General features: G+C 39.3%; 2 protein-coding genes across 3 annotated transcripts; one reads left to right on the forward strand and one right to left on the reverse strand.

Annotated features, from left to right (window-relative positions):
• Nucleotides 1–4,449: 4,449 nt before the first annotated feature.
• On the reverse strand, nt 4,450–7,219 carry LOC110851082 (homeobox protein Hox-A1). The gene is made up of 4 exons (XM_022098717.2): nt 6,279–7,219; nt 5,430–5,608; nt 5,242–5,259; nt 4,450–5,157 (listed from the first exon to the last, which is right to left on the reverse strand). The coding sequence occupies exons 1-4, from the start codon at nt 6,820–6,822 to the stop codon at nt 4,699–4,701; spliced, it is 1,200 nt and encodes a 399-aa protein (XP_021954409.1). The 5' UTR covers nt 6,823–7,219; the 3' UTR covers nt 4,450–4,698.
• Nucleotides 7,220–10,400: 3,181 nt separating this feature from the next.
• Nucleotides 10,401–12,430, forward strand: LOC110851130 (autophagy-related protein 101). 2 transcript variants are annotated; one of them, XM_022098773.2, is made up of 7 exons: nt 10,401–10,563; nt 10,963–11,120; nt 11,224–11,385; nt 11,455–11,683; nt 11,752–11,834; nt 11,915–11,998; nt 12,078–12,430. In XM_022098773.2, exons 2-7 carry the CDS (start codon nt 11,091–11,093, stop codon nt 12,162–12,164), a joined length of 675 nt encoding a protein of 224 aa, XP_021954465.1. In that variant the 5' UTR covers nt 10,401–10,563; nt 10,963–11,090; the 3' UTR covers nt 12,165–12,430. The 2 variants fall into 2 exon arrangements, with proteins under 2 accessions (XP_021954465.1, XP_021954466.1); XM_022098774.2 differs by lacking the exon at nt 10,401–10,563 and adding an exon at nt 10,590–10,747.
• Nucleotides 12,431–12,988: the final 558 nt, after the last annotated feature.

The raw sequence follows: 12,988 nt of genomic DNA on the forward strand, positions 1-12,988 counted from the left end.
ATAATTTCTCATACTTTCAACACAATCACATGAAAAAAGTCTGTTTATGCCACAAAAATTCTGAAACCGACGTGTACATGTAAAAGACTACACACATTTTGCATTTGAAATGGATCTAAATTCATACGAGTTTCAACAACTGCAATTCTCAGTCTCATCTTCCTCTCTCCAGCCTCTGGATTTTTGCTTATTTCCATGTGGAGAAAGCTCAATATTGCTGTCTGTCTGTGTGGTGGTGGATCTGGATACCAGTTTCATAAATGAAATGGGAAATACTTAGGAAACTTGGGGTTGATGCTACATACACTAATATGATCCCACACTGCACCCAAAACATGATGCGAGAGAAGATGAACCGAGCCGTACAAAGTCAACCACTCATTCGTGTAATCGCAAAAATTCTATTAAGTTGTTTGTGTGTTGCTTATTGTGATCTCACTCGAGATGAAAGATCGAGAGTTGAACTATTTCATTGTTTTATTTCAATAGAATCCTCCTCATCCTGCATGAGAACTGAGGAGAGTGAAGCATAGTCTCAACAGCTCTTATTATTACACAGACAAATCACAAACGAGGCTGCTAAAATTTTATGATGGGCTCTCAAGTGCATTCACCACAAGCTCTCGGAAACAAATAACCCCCAATTTCTCGTTACTCCTGCTGGTATTACGTATTCGAAATGCAGACAATTCTACAGGGCAACTAATACTAATAAGAATGCAATTTGCATGCTTCTTCTCCTCTGGTTTGCTCTTTTCTCTCTGTAGTGGGGAAAGAGTTGATATGTGATGAATGTGTCCAATAATCCGCTGGAATAGAATCTCATCCTGCTACATTACATAGTCTGGGATGCATTTGTTGAGATGCTTTTAATCGGATCAGCAGCCTTTGGCATACTGATTTGAATAGTATAAAAACTTGAGATACGTAAAAACACTGAAAATTGTACCATTTAATGAAATCTATAATCACTCACGTCGATTGCTAATAACGTATTATTAAATTTGGAGAAAGCTTTAAAAAATGATGATGTAAACCAACCACAACGCAAAATGAAGCATTACGAATGTGAATCATTGCGGGGAAAGTGATGAAAGAGGTCAATTTTGTGCGAGACATTGTCGTTGGTCGGATAAAATTTCTCCTCAGGATCATCTTTGTGCCCCGAAAAGGGAGATGATTTTGTCCGAGAAAAGGAATAAAAAAGGATGCGAAAAATGGAGTCCGTGTCGTCCGAAAAGGGAAAATAAGTAGAAAGTGGATAGTAAACGACGACGAGGACGACGACGACGACGAAAGTACCGAGAATGCCAAGAGGCACAGGCAAACAAGCCAATATTGGTTGTGCATATTTTTTGGGTGCGGAATGTCGCCTCTGATGTGCTTCAGTTCAAAGAGAAGAAGAAGTGATACAGTTCGGTTTTATGAGGTACATCATTCAAGGAGGCTGGACATTAATATATATTAAGTAGTCAATAAAGGAGGCCAAGATTCTCCTCCGCATCCCGCTCCGTACAATTTCCGCCCTTGAAGACCAATAATGTCATGGTCCCTTTGAAAGGTAAATTTATTATGCCGACTTTTTTAGAGGAGCTCTTTTGACACTGGCAACGGCCGAGTATTTCACAAAGGACGAGGGATTAATTGAAATGCTTGGAATTCCTCTCGCGTGGATGCGGCCCGGCTCCCTCCCCATTTATCCAACATTTATCTCCTAATGAATCCACTTTCCTCTCTCCATCCCTCCCCGAGACCATCCCGCTCCACAATTTCACCATCACCCTTTCTTTATCAAGTCCAAAGTATTTAGTGGCACGGTCCGCTGGTGGGATAGAGATGGATAGATACAGGAAGAGAGAGCAGCCTAATTACCACCATCCTCTCACCTTCGCCCCAATCAAATGAACCCAAAGCCTCTCCTGTTTACCCAATGACAATTTAATTCCGACCAAGCCACCCATTACCTGCCACTTATTTCATTCGTCCTGCTCTAATTAACCTCGTCGTCTCCTCTCCCACGCGGACCACGCTCACAATCGGCATCACTAACATGCGTCTCATCCCCCACTTATTGCGTATCATTCACTTTAAATACGACCATTTAAAATTACCTCATCACTTTCTCCACAGCCAAAAACTAACCCAAACACACCCAAATTCTTCTCCTCCCTCCCCTCTTTTTCTCAGGAATTAGCACGTTCGAAGAAGAAACTAACCCATGGCAGATTTCAGCCTCGTTGCGAATGGAATACATGTAAAAGATTAAAGCCATCCTTACTTGAATGACACGACGATTTTAAGTTGAGGCCAACTAAACAAAAATGCAATTTGTCAGTGTATGATACAAAAGTGATTCACAAAGGAATAAAATATTAATCTGTAGCTGGAGAGAGACGTTGAGTGATGGCTCATGGTTTGGTTGGTGGTTTGGCGAGGAAAAGTTCAATAATGATAAAAGTACCCACCATATTCGGTCCTGAATGAGCAGCAGCAGCAGCATGACTATATATACCCGACCACCGACCCAAAAAGAGCAGTTGGGAACAAGTTGGTTGGTGAAAGGACGCGGAGATAAAAGAACCACAAAAATAAGTTGTTGGAAAGGAAGAAGAAGAAGAAGAATCATTTTTTATCCGAGTGGAGCTAATAAAAGTTGCTGTAATGCGATGACATTTATTACGTCTTATTATGGCTCGAGTAATTATGAAATTCTTTTCCACATTGTTGCGGCGGCTTCCCCTTCGCCCTCCTCCACTTGGTTTTGATACGTTTCGATAAGGGATAATAAAGCATTAAACTTTCTCCTCCTCTAAACATTATGGTTATACGAGCTTGCTGGTAGAAAAGTCATTATTAAGAGTCCTCAAGGCTGGGCCCCTTGTTGGATGGAACATATAATCAGTGAAGCGTCCATCAACCCAGCCAATAAACTTGTGTAAAGTAACACGTGCACCACTTGTTTGATGATAAATGGACACAGGACACAATCGGTATTTGTTCTCCGATATTTTCATTTTGCACCATCACCAGAACTCAAAACGAGTTGAATAATTGCACCATCACAGTTATAACATTATTGTGTGTATGGATTTGGTATGATATTTAGTTGGTGAGCATGCATTTGTGTACGTGTCATCTATTAGTTTCGTGTAGAACGGCAGCAAAATGAATGAATGTGGCAGAATTCAATATTCATGGTTCATGTTCATATCTGAAATGAAAGGACTGCAAACTGAAACCAAAATGATATCAAATGACAATGAAATGATATTTTTATTGCATAACAAGGACCAAGAACAGAGTCATAAAGCATTCTTTCAACAACCTCAGATGAACCAGCCAACTTTGGTCCAAGTAGTAGCCAACAGTCATCCTGTTGGGTTTTCATAATACATATTTCATAACATGTAAATATGACATGGCGTCATCAACCCTCGTCTCTCTTTTCATAATTACATTTCCCAAACTTGTCAACTTTTGCCAGCATTGTTGTCAATGAATGTAAATTATGCTGGTACGGTTTTTGTCAAAATATGGATATGGACTAGAATGTTGGATGGATGGATCTTTTAACAGGGAAGACCAATTGCTGTCAGGAGGAAATTTGTCGTGACCACGGCTGGACTGGATTGTGGCTAGGCTACGATTAGTACAACCGGGATTTAGGGGATTATGGGCGTCACGGACTCTCGAGTGGTGTGGGGGGCATTGTTGTCCTTGTTTACAAAAGGTAATCACAACACATTACTTCAAGTGTTCTCATTTTTCTCCCCTCCGAAACTCTGGAATGTATGTAATTTCGGTTTGCTGAATGCGAGAAAAGGGGAATAGGGCTGCTGCTACTACCCACCCGGTTGAAACACATCCTGGATTTGTTCCTGTTTTCTATGTAATCATTATGCTCAACATTGTGATGTCATTGGGGATGTTTTGCAATTAGTATATCTAAAAGTTCAATGTGACAGTGAACTCTCGCTCTTTATGAATAACGGTAGTAGTATTTTATGCCATTGATTCTTGCGGCCGTTCATCTCTGTGATTAGGATAGGCAACTATTTAGTAGGGACCGGTTCATGTTTGATTTGATGATGAGATTTACTGATGCAGATTTCTGAATTGTAAAGCAGATCATGCTAGTGAAGAAAGGTGCGAATTTTTTGATTTGGTGATAACCTCATATTTGCACCTTCTGCAAATTTATATCGTAGTAAACATTGTAAGATGCTCAATTAAAAAATATGAGAACATTTGTCGGCATGGACGAGCATAGTACAGTCCAAGTTTAATGGACAATGGCATGGCATACGTTTAATCATGTAAATTGGCCACAACAAGTTAATTTCATGAAACTGAAACTGGATAATCAAATTCATTAACATGCAAACAATTTCCTCGCTCTTAAAATGGAAAAAGTTCAACACAAGATTTTACCAAGTTTAGTTTTCCATCACAAATATTTTAATCACCTTACAAAAATCTGAACAAGTTTGTCTTACGTTACACGATAAACATTGCACTGAGTATTTACTGGATTATATTTTTGGTAATAGCTCAAAGCTATAATATAAACTCATCTCTGTCAGGCGTCTGCTTCGTTCAATACATATTTATATTTACGATTGAAATATTCACCTCAGAATTCTTGGCACTGATAAATTCTATTCTGTCTGTTATTGCAAAGTTCTGCATTCACTTTGATCACTCAAGAGACGGAGAATGGTGTGCCAAGTAGGACGAGGAGTCGTCACACCCACCGCCACCACCACCGTGGTCACTATTGTGCAGGAAATTTCCGATTTTATTGCACTCCTGGGATGTTGCGGCTCCTCCTCTCGTGTAATTTCTCAGACCAGTTGGTGTGCATCCTGGGAACATTTTGTTAGGAGGACAACTTGGTCCTGCATCCATCACCGGAAGTTGTTGAGCAGTCAGACTTCCTGTGAAGGAGGGTATCGAACCACCCCCAGCGTTGGAGGAGGAGAAGTCTGACGGGGGTGGGGTTTGCGATTTTGTGGATACTTCGTCATCATCACTGTCGTCTTCGAAGACGTCATCCTCTCGGTTGTCCAAGTGCGAGTGCGAACTCTGCGATCGGAAAATGGCGAGTCGTTGCTGTTGCATTTCCAGGTGTTGCTTTCTCCACTTTATTCTACGATTCTGGACATGCACATACATATATTAATATACATGCAATATGTATATATGCACATATTCGTAGTGTAAAATATATTTATGACAAACCTGAAACCACACCTTAACCTTTTTTGGAAGACAAAAAAATACAAAAATTAGTATAGACAATTGATTTTTTTATAATGCTTTCACCTACGCAAACGTACCTACCGTCATAAAAACAAGTCAACTATGTGCATTCATTCTACTCTGGAGTGGAATATGAACTGAATTCAAATGTGGATAAGTATACTTACCTGCGCTTCGGTAAGGTACAGGGTCGATGCCAAATAAAGTCTCTCAGGCCCCACCATGTATTGCTGTCGCTCGAATTCTGACTCCAACCTCTCCAATTGTTCCGGTGTAAAAATAGTTCGAACCCTCTTGGATTTCGTTGTCCTCCTCGAATTTTTTTGAGGCTTCTCACTCATTTTATCTATGTACAATTTATAAGGTTATCATCGGAATGCTTTAAGCTATAAGCAGGACTAGCTGACATTGCTTAAATCTCAATGCGATATGGATGAGAAAAGCTGACAACTTATTAAAATTTTAATTTTCTGACTAGATGGTATAGTTTTCATGGATTTATTTATGACAAAATGGATGAATGTATGACACTTGCATGCACTGTATTTTCGTTGTGACCTTTAATTTGTAATGATTTGATTTGATTTGATTTGATTTATTTCAATGAGGCACCCCACTGCATGGGACTTTACACCTCAATGATAAAAGAAAGTCATACATTACACAATTTTCAATGCAATGTGTGCATCAAATAACTCCGTAGTGCGATCCTATCACATTGACCAAAATTAATTTGGTTGCTAAATATGTAGCTTTGATTCGTTAAAAGTTTGGCATTTCCCATCATTTGACGTACTTTTTTAAGAATGTGGGGTTTGATGAGGGTGATACATTTTCTTTGTTTCATGTCCTACTATCCACACAATTGATCTACATATTTAATAGAAACTACCATCTATTTGTTTTGTATATTTCTGAAAATATCGCAACGTCACGTGAGAAAGATCACCCGTAAACTACATATTTATCACTTAGCAGTAACTACACATTAATATGAATTAATAACGACCTCTTACCTGCATTGCTTGACCTTGCATACGGCGCATGTCGTTCCTTCCTTGGATTAAAAGTCCTATTTTCTCCGCAGTGATCTAACCCATGGTGCTTATCCAAATTCCAATTTCCATCGATGGAAGATTCCTCAGCGCGACCGCGATTTCCGGCATGAATTCTATTCTGAATTGCAACCTGCGCCGCATTAATTCCTAGCAGAGAGTCGATCGTGAAAGACTTTCCTCCTGCGTTCTTCATAATGCTCTCCTTGCACGATTCGGGTCGTAGGAGGTTAAAATTTGTCGAAAAAGGAAAATGGTGGTATAATGCAGACGGGTCAAAATTCTGCTGCCTCGACCTCTGCTCTTTTACCCCACCACCACTGTTATTATTATTATTATTATTACCACTGTCCAGGCTTACTTTTTCACTGGCACTCTCACCATCACCACCACTCCCACTCTCACAAGGCTCACGTTGTGACGACCCCGAGGTCGGAGACCAGTTGAACATAGACGCTAGGCCGATTGACCACAAGCCGTCATGAAGCTTGACTGAATTTAGCATAGTATCGAGTCATGAGAAGTTATGCACTTTTTGTAATTTGAGACAAATACCTATGTCAACTTTTTCTTCGAGAATGTTATGACTAAAAAATGTTTAGTTGCAAATTGAGACGGAGAACTGCTCAATTACACTCTTCTCTTTTAGCTTCGTGGTGTGAAAAGAGGCACAATTTCTTACTTTACAGCTTTGCAAAGGATGAATGACACTTTGAATTTCTCACTTTTTTCAGATCAATTTCTAATTGAGTCGCCGTACTTTGATGATCAACTTGATAATAAAGACGTGCAGAAATTGGTGGCTGAAGTCGTGCAGGGAGGACATGAAAGAGAAAGGTGCCTTGATGGGAAAGTTGGCTTGTTGGCATTTGGTGAGTGTTGATGATTTGGAGAGACATAAGAGAATGAAGACGAGATTCGAGTGAGTAAATATCTTGATGATCCGATTGTCTGTTACGAGGGTGAGATCTGGCCGGAAGGATCGATTGGTGGAGATGAGGAAAAGGATCCGCCCGTGAAAGGGGAAGACCAGGCCCAGAGTCTGGGTGGTCGCAAAAAATCTCAAAAATCAATCTCGAAACGCTCCTCCTCTTCCCATTGTGTTCTGGCTTCGGTGATGGTGTTGGTTTCCTGGCACGTCTTTTATCTGCTACTGATGCTGCTTCTTCTTTAATAAGAGACGTATCGATGACTCAATATTGTTATTAAGCTGGAAATCCCTCACTTTGCGGTTTCTTTCTTTGTGTCAGCATCCCAACGTTGGACTCCGGACTAATTCAGAAGAGTAATAGGATAAGTTTAATTTACACAGTTAGATAATCATGGTGCTATTGCTAATGAGATTTTGTATCTTGTTAAGCAGGGTTATTTTAAGGTGAGTTTATTTTAATACGGCATTTTGTAAAGTCTCAAGTACTTCAGTTTTCTGCAAGTAAAATGCACTAAAAAGCAAGTGGCCAACACACTGACATTTATTGATTTCAGTATCTGGTAAAACTTAAAGAATTCATTAATACGTAAATAAATATTAAGTTGGATAGGTGGATTACATTGCGGACAAATATTTATTGTGGAAATCTTGAGAATATTTTTGCAATCGTCTTGTTGGTCACATTTGAAAAATGCTCATATATACCATTACATTGAAATTAATCAGTTAGTTTTATGAGGATTAAATATTAGTCGTCTCAAGTTCCCATTTTTCATAATAAGGTGATAAATGTTATCATGTTTCAGACTTTACTTGAACAATCATTTGAAGGTTTTGAGTTACAAAATATTGATGCCAAATATAAACCAGGTCACAGTGTTGGGTGCTGGAGCTCGATCGCGTAGTTGAATCGTGGGGTTGGGTGCTGGAGTTTGACGGTGGGGTTGGATCGCGTAGATGAGTTGCGATGTCAGATCGCGGAGATCGGTGGTGGGGTTGGATCGCGGAATTGGGTCGCGGAGGTCGGGTTTTGTGCTTGCGAGTGGGTGAACGGAGGAGAATAAAAGGGCTCCGCCCACCCCACTCAGCATCCACACTTCTGGAAGCTCTCGACCGGACAACACCTTCACTGGACCTGCTGCCTGGACTCCCCGGAATCTCACCTTGCCTCCTCTGCCTGGACCTCCTTGCCTTTGTGGACTGGACCTTCCTGCTGCCTTGAAGACTACAAATTGGGACCCTTGCTGACCCTGGGTCGCTGACCGGGTCAACCACATGCTGATCGTCTACCAACCGGATGGAGCTTTGGACTTCATCGTTGGACAATTTGGATCTGGACCAGGAGAATTCTTCCGACCCGTCGGCCTCGCCTATGATGTCCACTCGGATCGGATCTTCGTCTCGGACAAGGACAACCATCGCATCCAGATCTTAAACGCCAAGGATGGGACATTTTTAGGCAGTTTTGGGAGACGAGGACATCTGGCGGTGTTCAACTATCCTCGTGGATTGGCCTTCAACCTGACGGGGGACACTCTTTTCGTCTCGGACTTCAACCTCCACCAAGTAAACCAGCTTCGATTCACGGATGCCAAACTGACCCTGCTGCCCTTCATCCCACCCGGAATCCTCTATCGCCCATCCGGACTTCAGGTCGACGAAGCTGGGAACCTGATCGTGGCCGACACGAGAAACAACGTCCTCCGAGTCTTCACCCCCACCGGAATCCTCATCCGAACCATCACCACCATCCACGGTCCCCTCTACGCCAACGCCAACACCAGCCTCTCAACCCCCACGGACGTCGCCATCCTCCCCAAATCTGGATTCATCGCTGCCCTCGACAACGATGGACGCATCACAGTGTTTTAATTTTAATTAGTCTGTAACCTAGTCTTAACTGATAATTTTGACTGATTGTATTTAACAACGTAAAAATAGATTTGGACTGATTATTGTATGTGACAATGTAAAGATTTCATGTTATATATTAAATTAGATAAATGTTTTTTTTACTTAATAAATCAATTGTATCTTGCCTGTGTTTTTCTATAGTTTATTTGTCATAAGCATCGCATTTCTTTATCTCATCTTACCATTATTCCATCATTACAATTGCATGAAAATCATCAGAACTCCTTTATCACTACAGGGCATAAAATGTCATACAATTACATCGTATTTGGCATAAACATGCATGGCATAGCATTTTTTGCAATAGACACAACTTAATTATCATAACGGTCAACTAATTACCAATTCTCAATCAAAATTCAAATTTGAATGTCTCAACAATCCATCCAAATTCAACATGCGACCATTCCATTTAGGTCATAGATTCATACACTCCCCAATAAATACATATTTACTTCACTTTTTGGGAGGTCTTTTGATTCACTTCATTTTTTCTGTCTGCCATTTACAACCAAGTCATTTAATGGTTCTGACAAAGAAGACGATACGCATTGATTAATTTAATTTCGGTTTGAGTGTGCTTGTTACACGGACCACTTATTATCCATCCCTCCATTTAATACTTTTTATTACCACTCCTGCCAGAATATTTACAAGTAGCACATTGTCGGTCAATCTCATCTAAAATGAGACGGGACCAAGAAATATAAAATCATGTAAGTGAGTGCGAGGTGCTAAAAGGAAAAAAATACCGTTCTCTCTTCATTAAGTGTTTCTAAGTAAGTGAACAAGTTGTGTGACTTCCATTTAAATATCTCACTTTGATCACTGCCAGAAAAAAATTATAACTTTCCTCATACAAAAATGCAAACTAGATAGTTTTCAAGGATACTGCTCAACCGTAATTTCCAGGTTAAAATTCACTCATTTTTGTGGATTTCCTTTAGCGAAACGTGCATGTAAAACGGTTTTACATGCTCTTCCATGCAAGTAAAACCCTTGTTACAAAATGAAAAAAGTGTCTATTTTTGATTTTCTCTGGCAATATGAGAAATGGGAATTTTGTCAAAATCATGAGGGGAAGAAGCATACAGCTTCTCTTCTGGTCAGTCTGAACGATTATCCAAATGGTAGTCCACAACGTCATTATTGTGTTACAGTAAGTAAGTGTGCGTAAGTTGGTCGATCGGTTGGGGTGTGAGGAGAAGGAAAAAGGGTAAGGACAAGCTGCGATGATGGTGGTGATGGTGGAGCGCTTGTGGTAAAACGAATAGCAAATCATTCACAACTTTTTCCTCTTTGCTTTGTTTCCATAAAAATATTCTTTGTCCTTGTTCTTCTTTCACTTGTCCTGCTTCAACTTTCCTAAAAACTAACGGACATCGTCGACAAGACAGATTGGTAAGTGGGGAGGGCGAGAAGAAGGACAATTTTATAGATGATAGCGAAATAATTCTGAGGAATGGATCGAACGTTTATTTTATAATAAAATACAATTTGTATTTCATTATTAGTTGGTCAAATTGTGTAGCTTTCAAAAGTTTTTGATTTTGATCTATAAACTCTAGTTTTAGTTCAGATTACGGTAATATTGATATTGAGTTTGTTGAATTTGTTTGTTTTTCGTTATTTATGCTAGCACAATTATTTAACGCAAATCAAGCTAGATCACTGAATTATAAATTTAGATTTCTTTTTTAAATTCTATAATTTGTGTCAGTTGATCAGTTGATAATGTGTATCGGATGATGCCCACGTTTAGTAAGCATTTAGGGCATTTACTGATTTTTTATTTGACAGACTAACAAAACGTGACGTTACCAACGGTATTATAAAAAATAAGCAAATTTTCCCTGGGGTTGACGAGGAGGTCGGAAGACGGGTGGGAGGGCTGGTTTTCATACGATGCGCTTTTGACAATCTTCGGGATGAACGCTCGAACGCAGACATTCGATTTTGTAAGTACCAACTACTTAGCATTTAACTTTAGCTATTTTATTACATAACTGAGCGTAATTACTGGATGCATTTTATTTCATTTGTTGCTCATGTTCACAACAGACCACGGAATGTCATCAAATTCAAGAGGTTGTCAACTGCATTTTTCACTCGGTTTTGTTCCATCGCACGCTCGGAAAATTTCACTATCGTCAGGAGGGAAAATATTCCATTGGGACGGTTGGATATGAGGATATCGATTGCGATTTCATCGATCTCACTTATGTAAGTGGATAAGTAATGTTGTAAAGTTTGTGGAGATATTAAATTTGTGTTTATAAAAAAAACCTATAGGTGAGATGCAATTCCAGCTCTCTGGTTCGACGAATGAACAGCTTTGTCACTTCGTTTGATCAAGCGATTCGTGATCCTGGAAATGTAACCGAAAATGGAATTCGATCGGGACAGATCTCCTTAGAATTTTACAATAAGAAGAAGGTTAACTGGCCATTCACTCCGGAGTGTTTGCCGTGGGAGGTTTGGACGGTTCGAATTGAAATCAAGCCTATACGTAGTGAGATCGGTAAGGGATTATCTAAAAAGGGTAAAAAGTTATCTTAATCATGCAATAATAATTATGCCTTTTTATAGAACGACAAATGAATCGTGAGTACTTGGGCGAACTCGTGGGTGACAAAGTGGTTCTGATTACGGAAGTGATGAACCGTCAGCAGGTTCGTAATAAATGGAAATATAAAACTTAAGAACGGATAATCACAGACTGTTGTTCTATCTGTTGTTCCCATTTATCCAGTACCTCCCGAAGATCCCAGCGCAAAGCGAGGTTGATCTTATTTTTGATACGTCGTATCCCGATATTCAACCGTATTTATTTAGGGTAATACTCATTCAACACAATGGCAAGCTATTACTCGAATGTGTTATACTTGAACAATGTTTATATTTTACCTACTCAGGTCAGTCATTCAACTACTTCGCCACCATCTACTACCTCAGTGGGAAAGACAGTTCGTCGAATTTTTCGCGAAACTTTGGCTTTTTGATTACATATTGAAATAAGAACAAGTGCGAATGTGGAGAATGTTGAGATGTTGTCGTGGGCAAAAGTTTTTTCACTTTGACTTTCCAAGTCATGATAATATTACAATATACAAATACACACCCTACTATCATAATTAGTATCGTAATAATTGTATCTGATCAAGTGTGCTAATTCTAACATTGCAGTCCATTTTATGTCAGCGTATCTTACGAGTATGAATGTGTGACGTTCCTGTTTAGTTAATAAATTTGCAAATATTTGAAATCATTTGAACCTTTTTGACATTCAACCATTCATGAACCTCATCCATACGCATTATTTCATCTTACATTTCATCCATCCTACATATATTTTCTTAGATAGGGAAAGTATGCAATGCAAGGTCAAATATTTGGCCCAAGTTATGAAAAACACTAAATATGTAAATTAAGCTAGTTGAAATGCCAACTTATTTTTCCTTCAAACTGACCGAGTATCAGCATGCATTTTGCAAATTTTCATAGTACAAATATTAAGATTCAATATTAAGATTTATCTTAAGTAACAAAAATCATGTTCAACAAAACTGTAGATTTTGCATGAATAAGTTTTACATAAATAACGTTATACAAATAAACTATTTACGCAACGTGGTCACCTGCCTGATAACAATTGAATAAATACCTGTCCATTCATTATAAATTATTAGGACTTTATTACACTGGAGCTATAAATGACCATGCCACTTACTTCTGCCATGCTTTATGTACATAATACCAATCAAGCGCAGAAATGTATGCATACTTGTGTGCAGATAATTTTCATCCTATCTCTCTCTCTCACCTT

The sequence above is a fragment of the Folsomia candida genome, unplaced genomic scaffold, assembly GCF_002217175.1.
Source record: "Folsomia candida strain VU population unplaced genomic scaffold, ASM221717v1 Fcan01_Sc006, whole genome shotgun sequence".
Taxonomy (NCBI): Eukaryota; Metazoa; Arthropoda; class Collembola; order Entomobryomorpha; family Isotomidae; genus Folsomia; species Folsomia candida.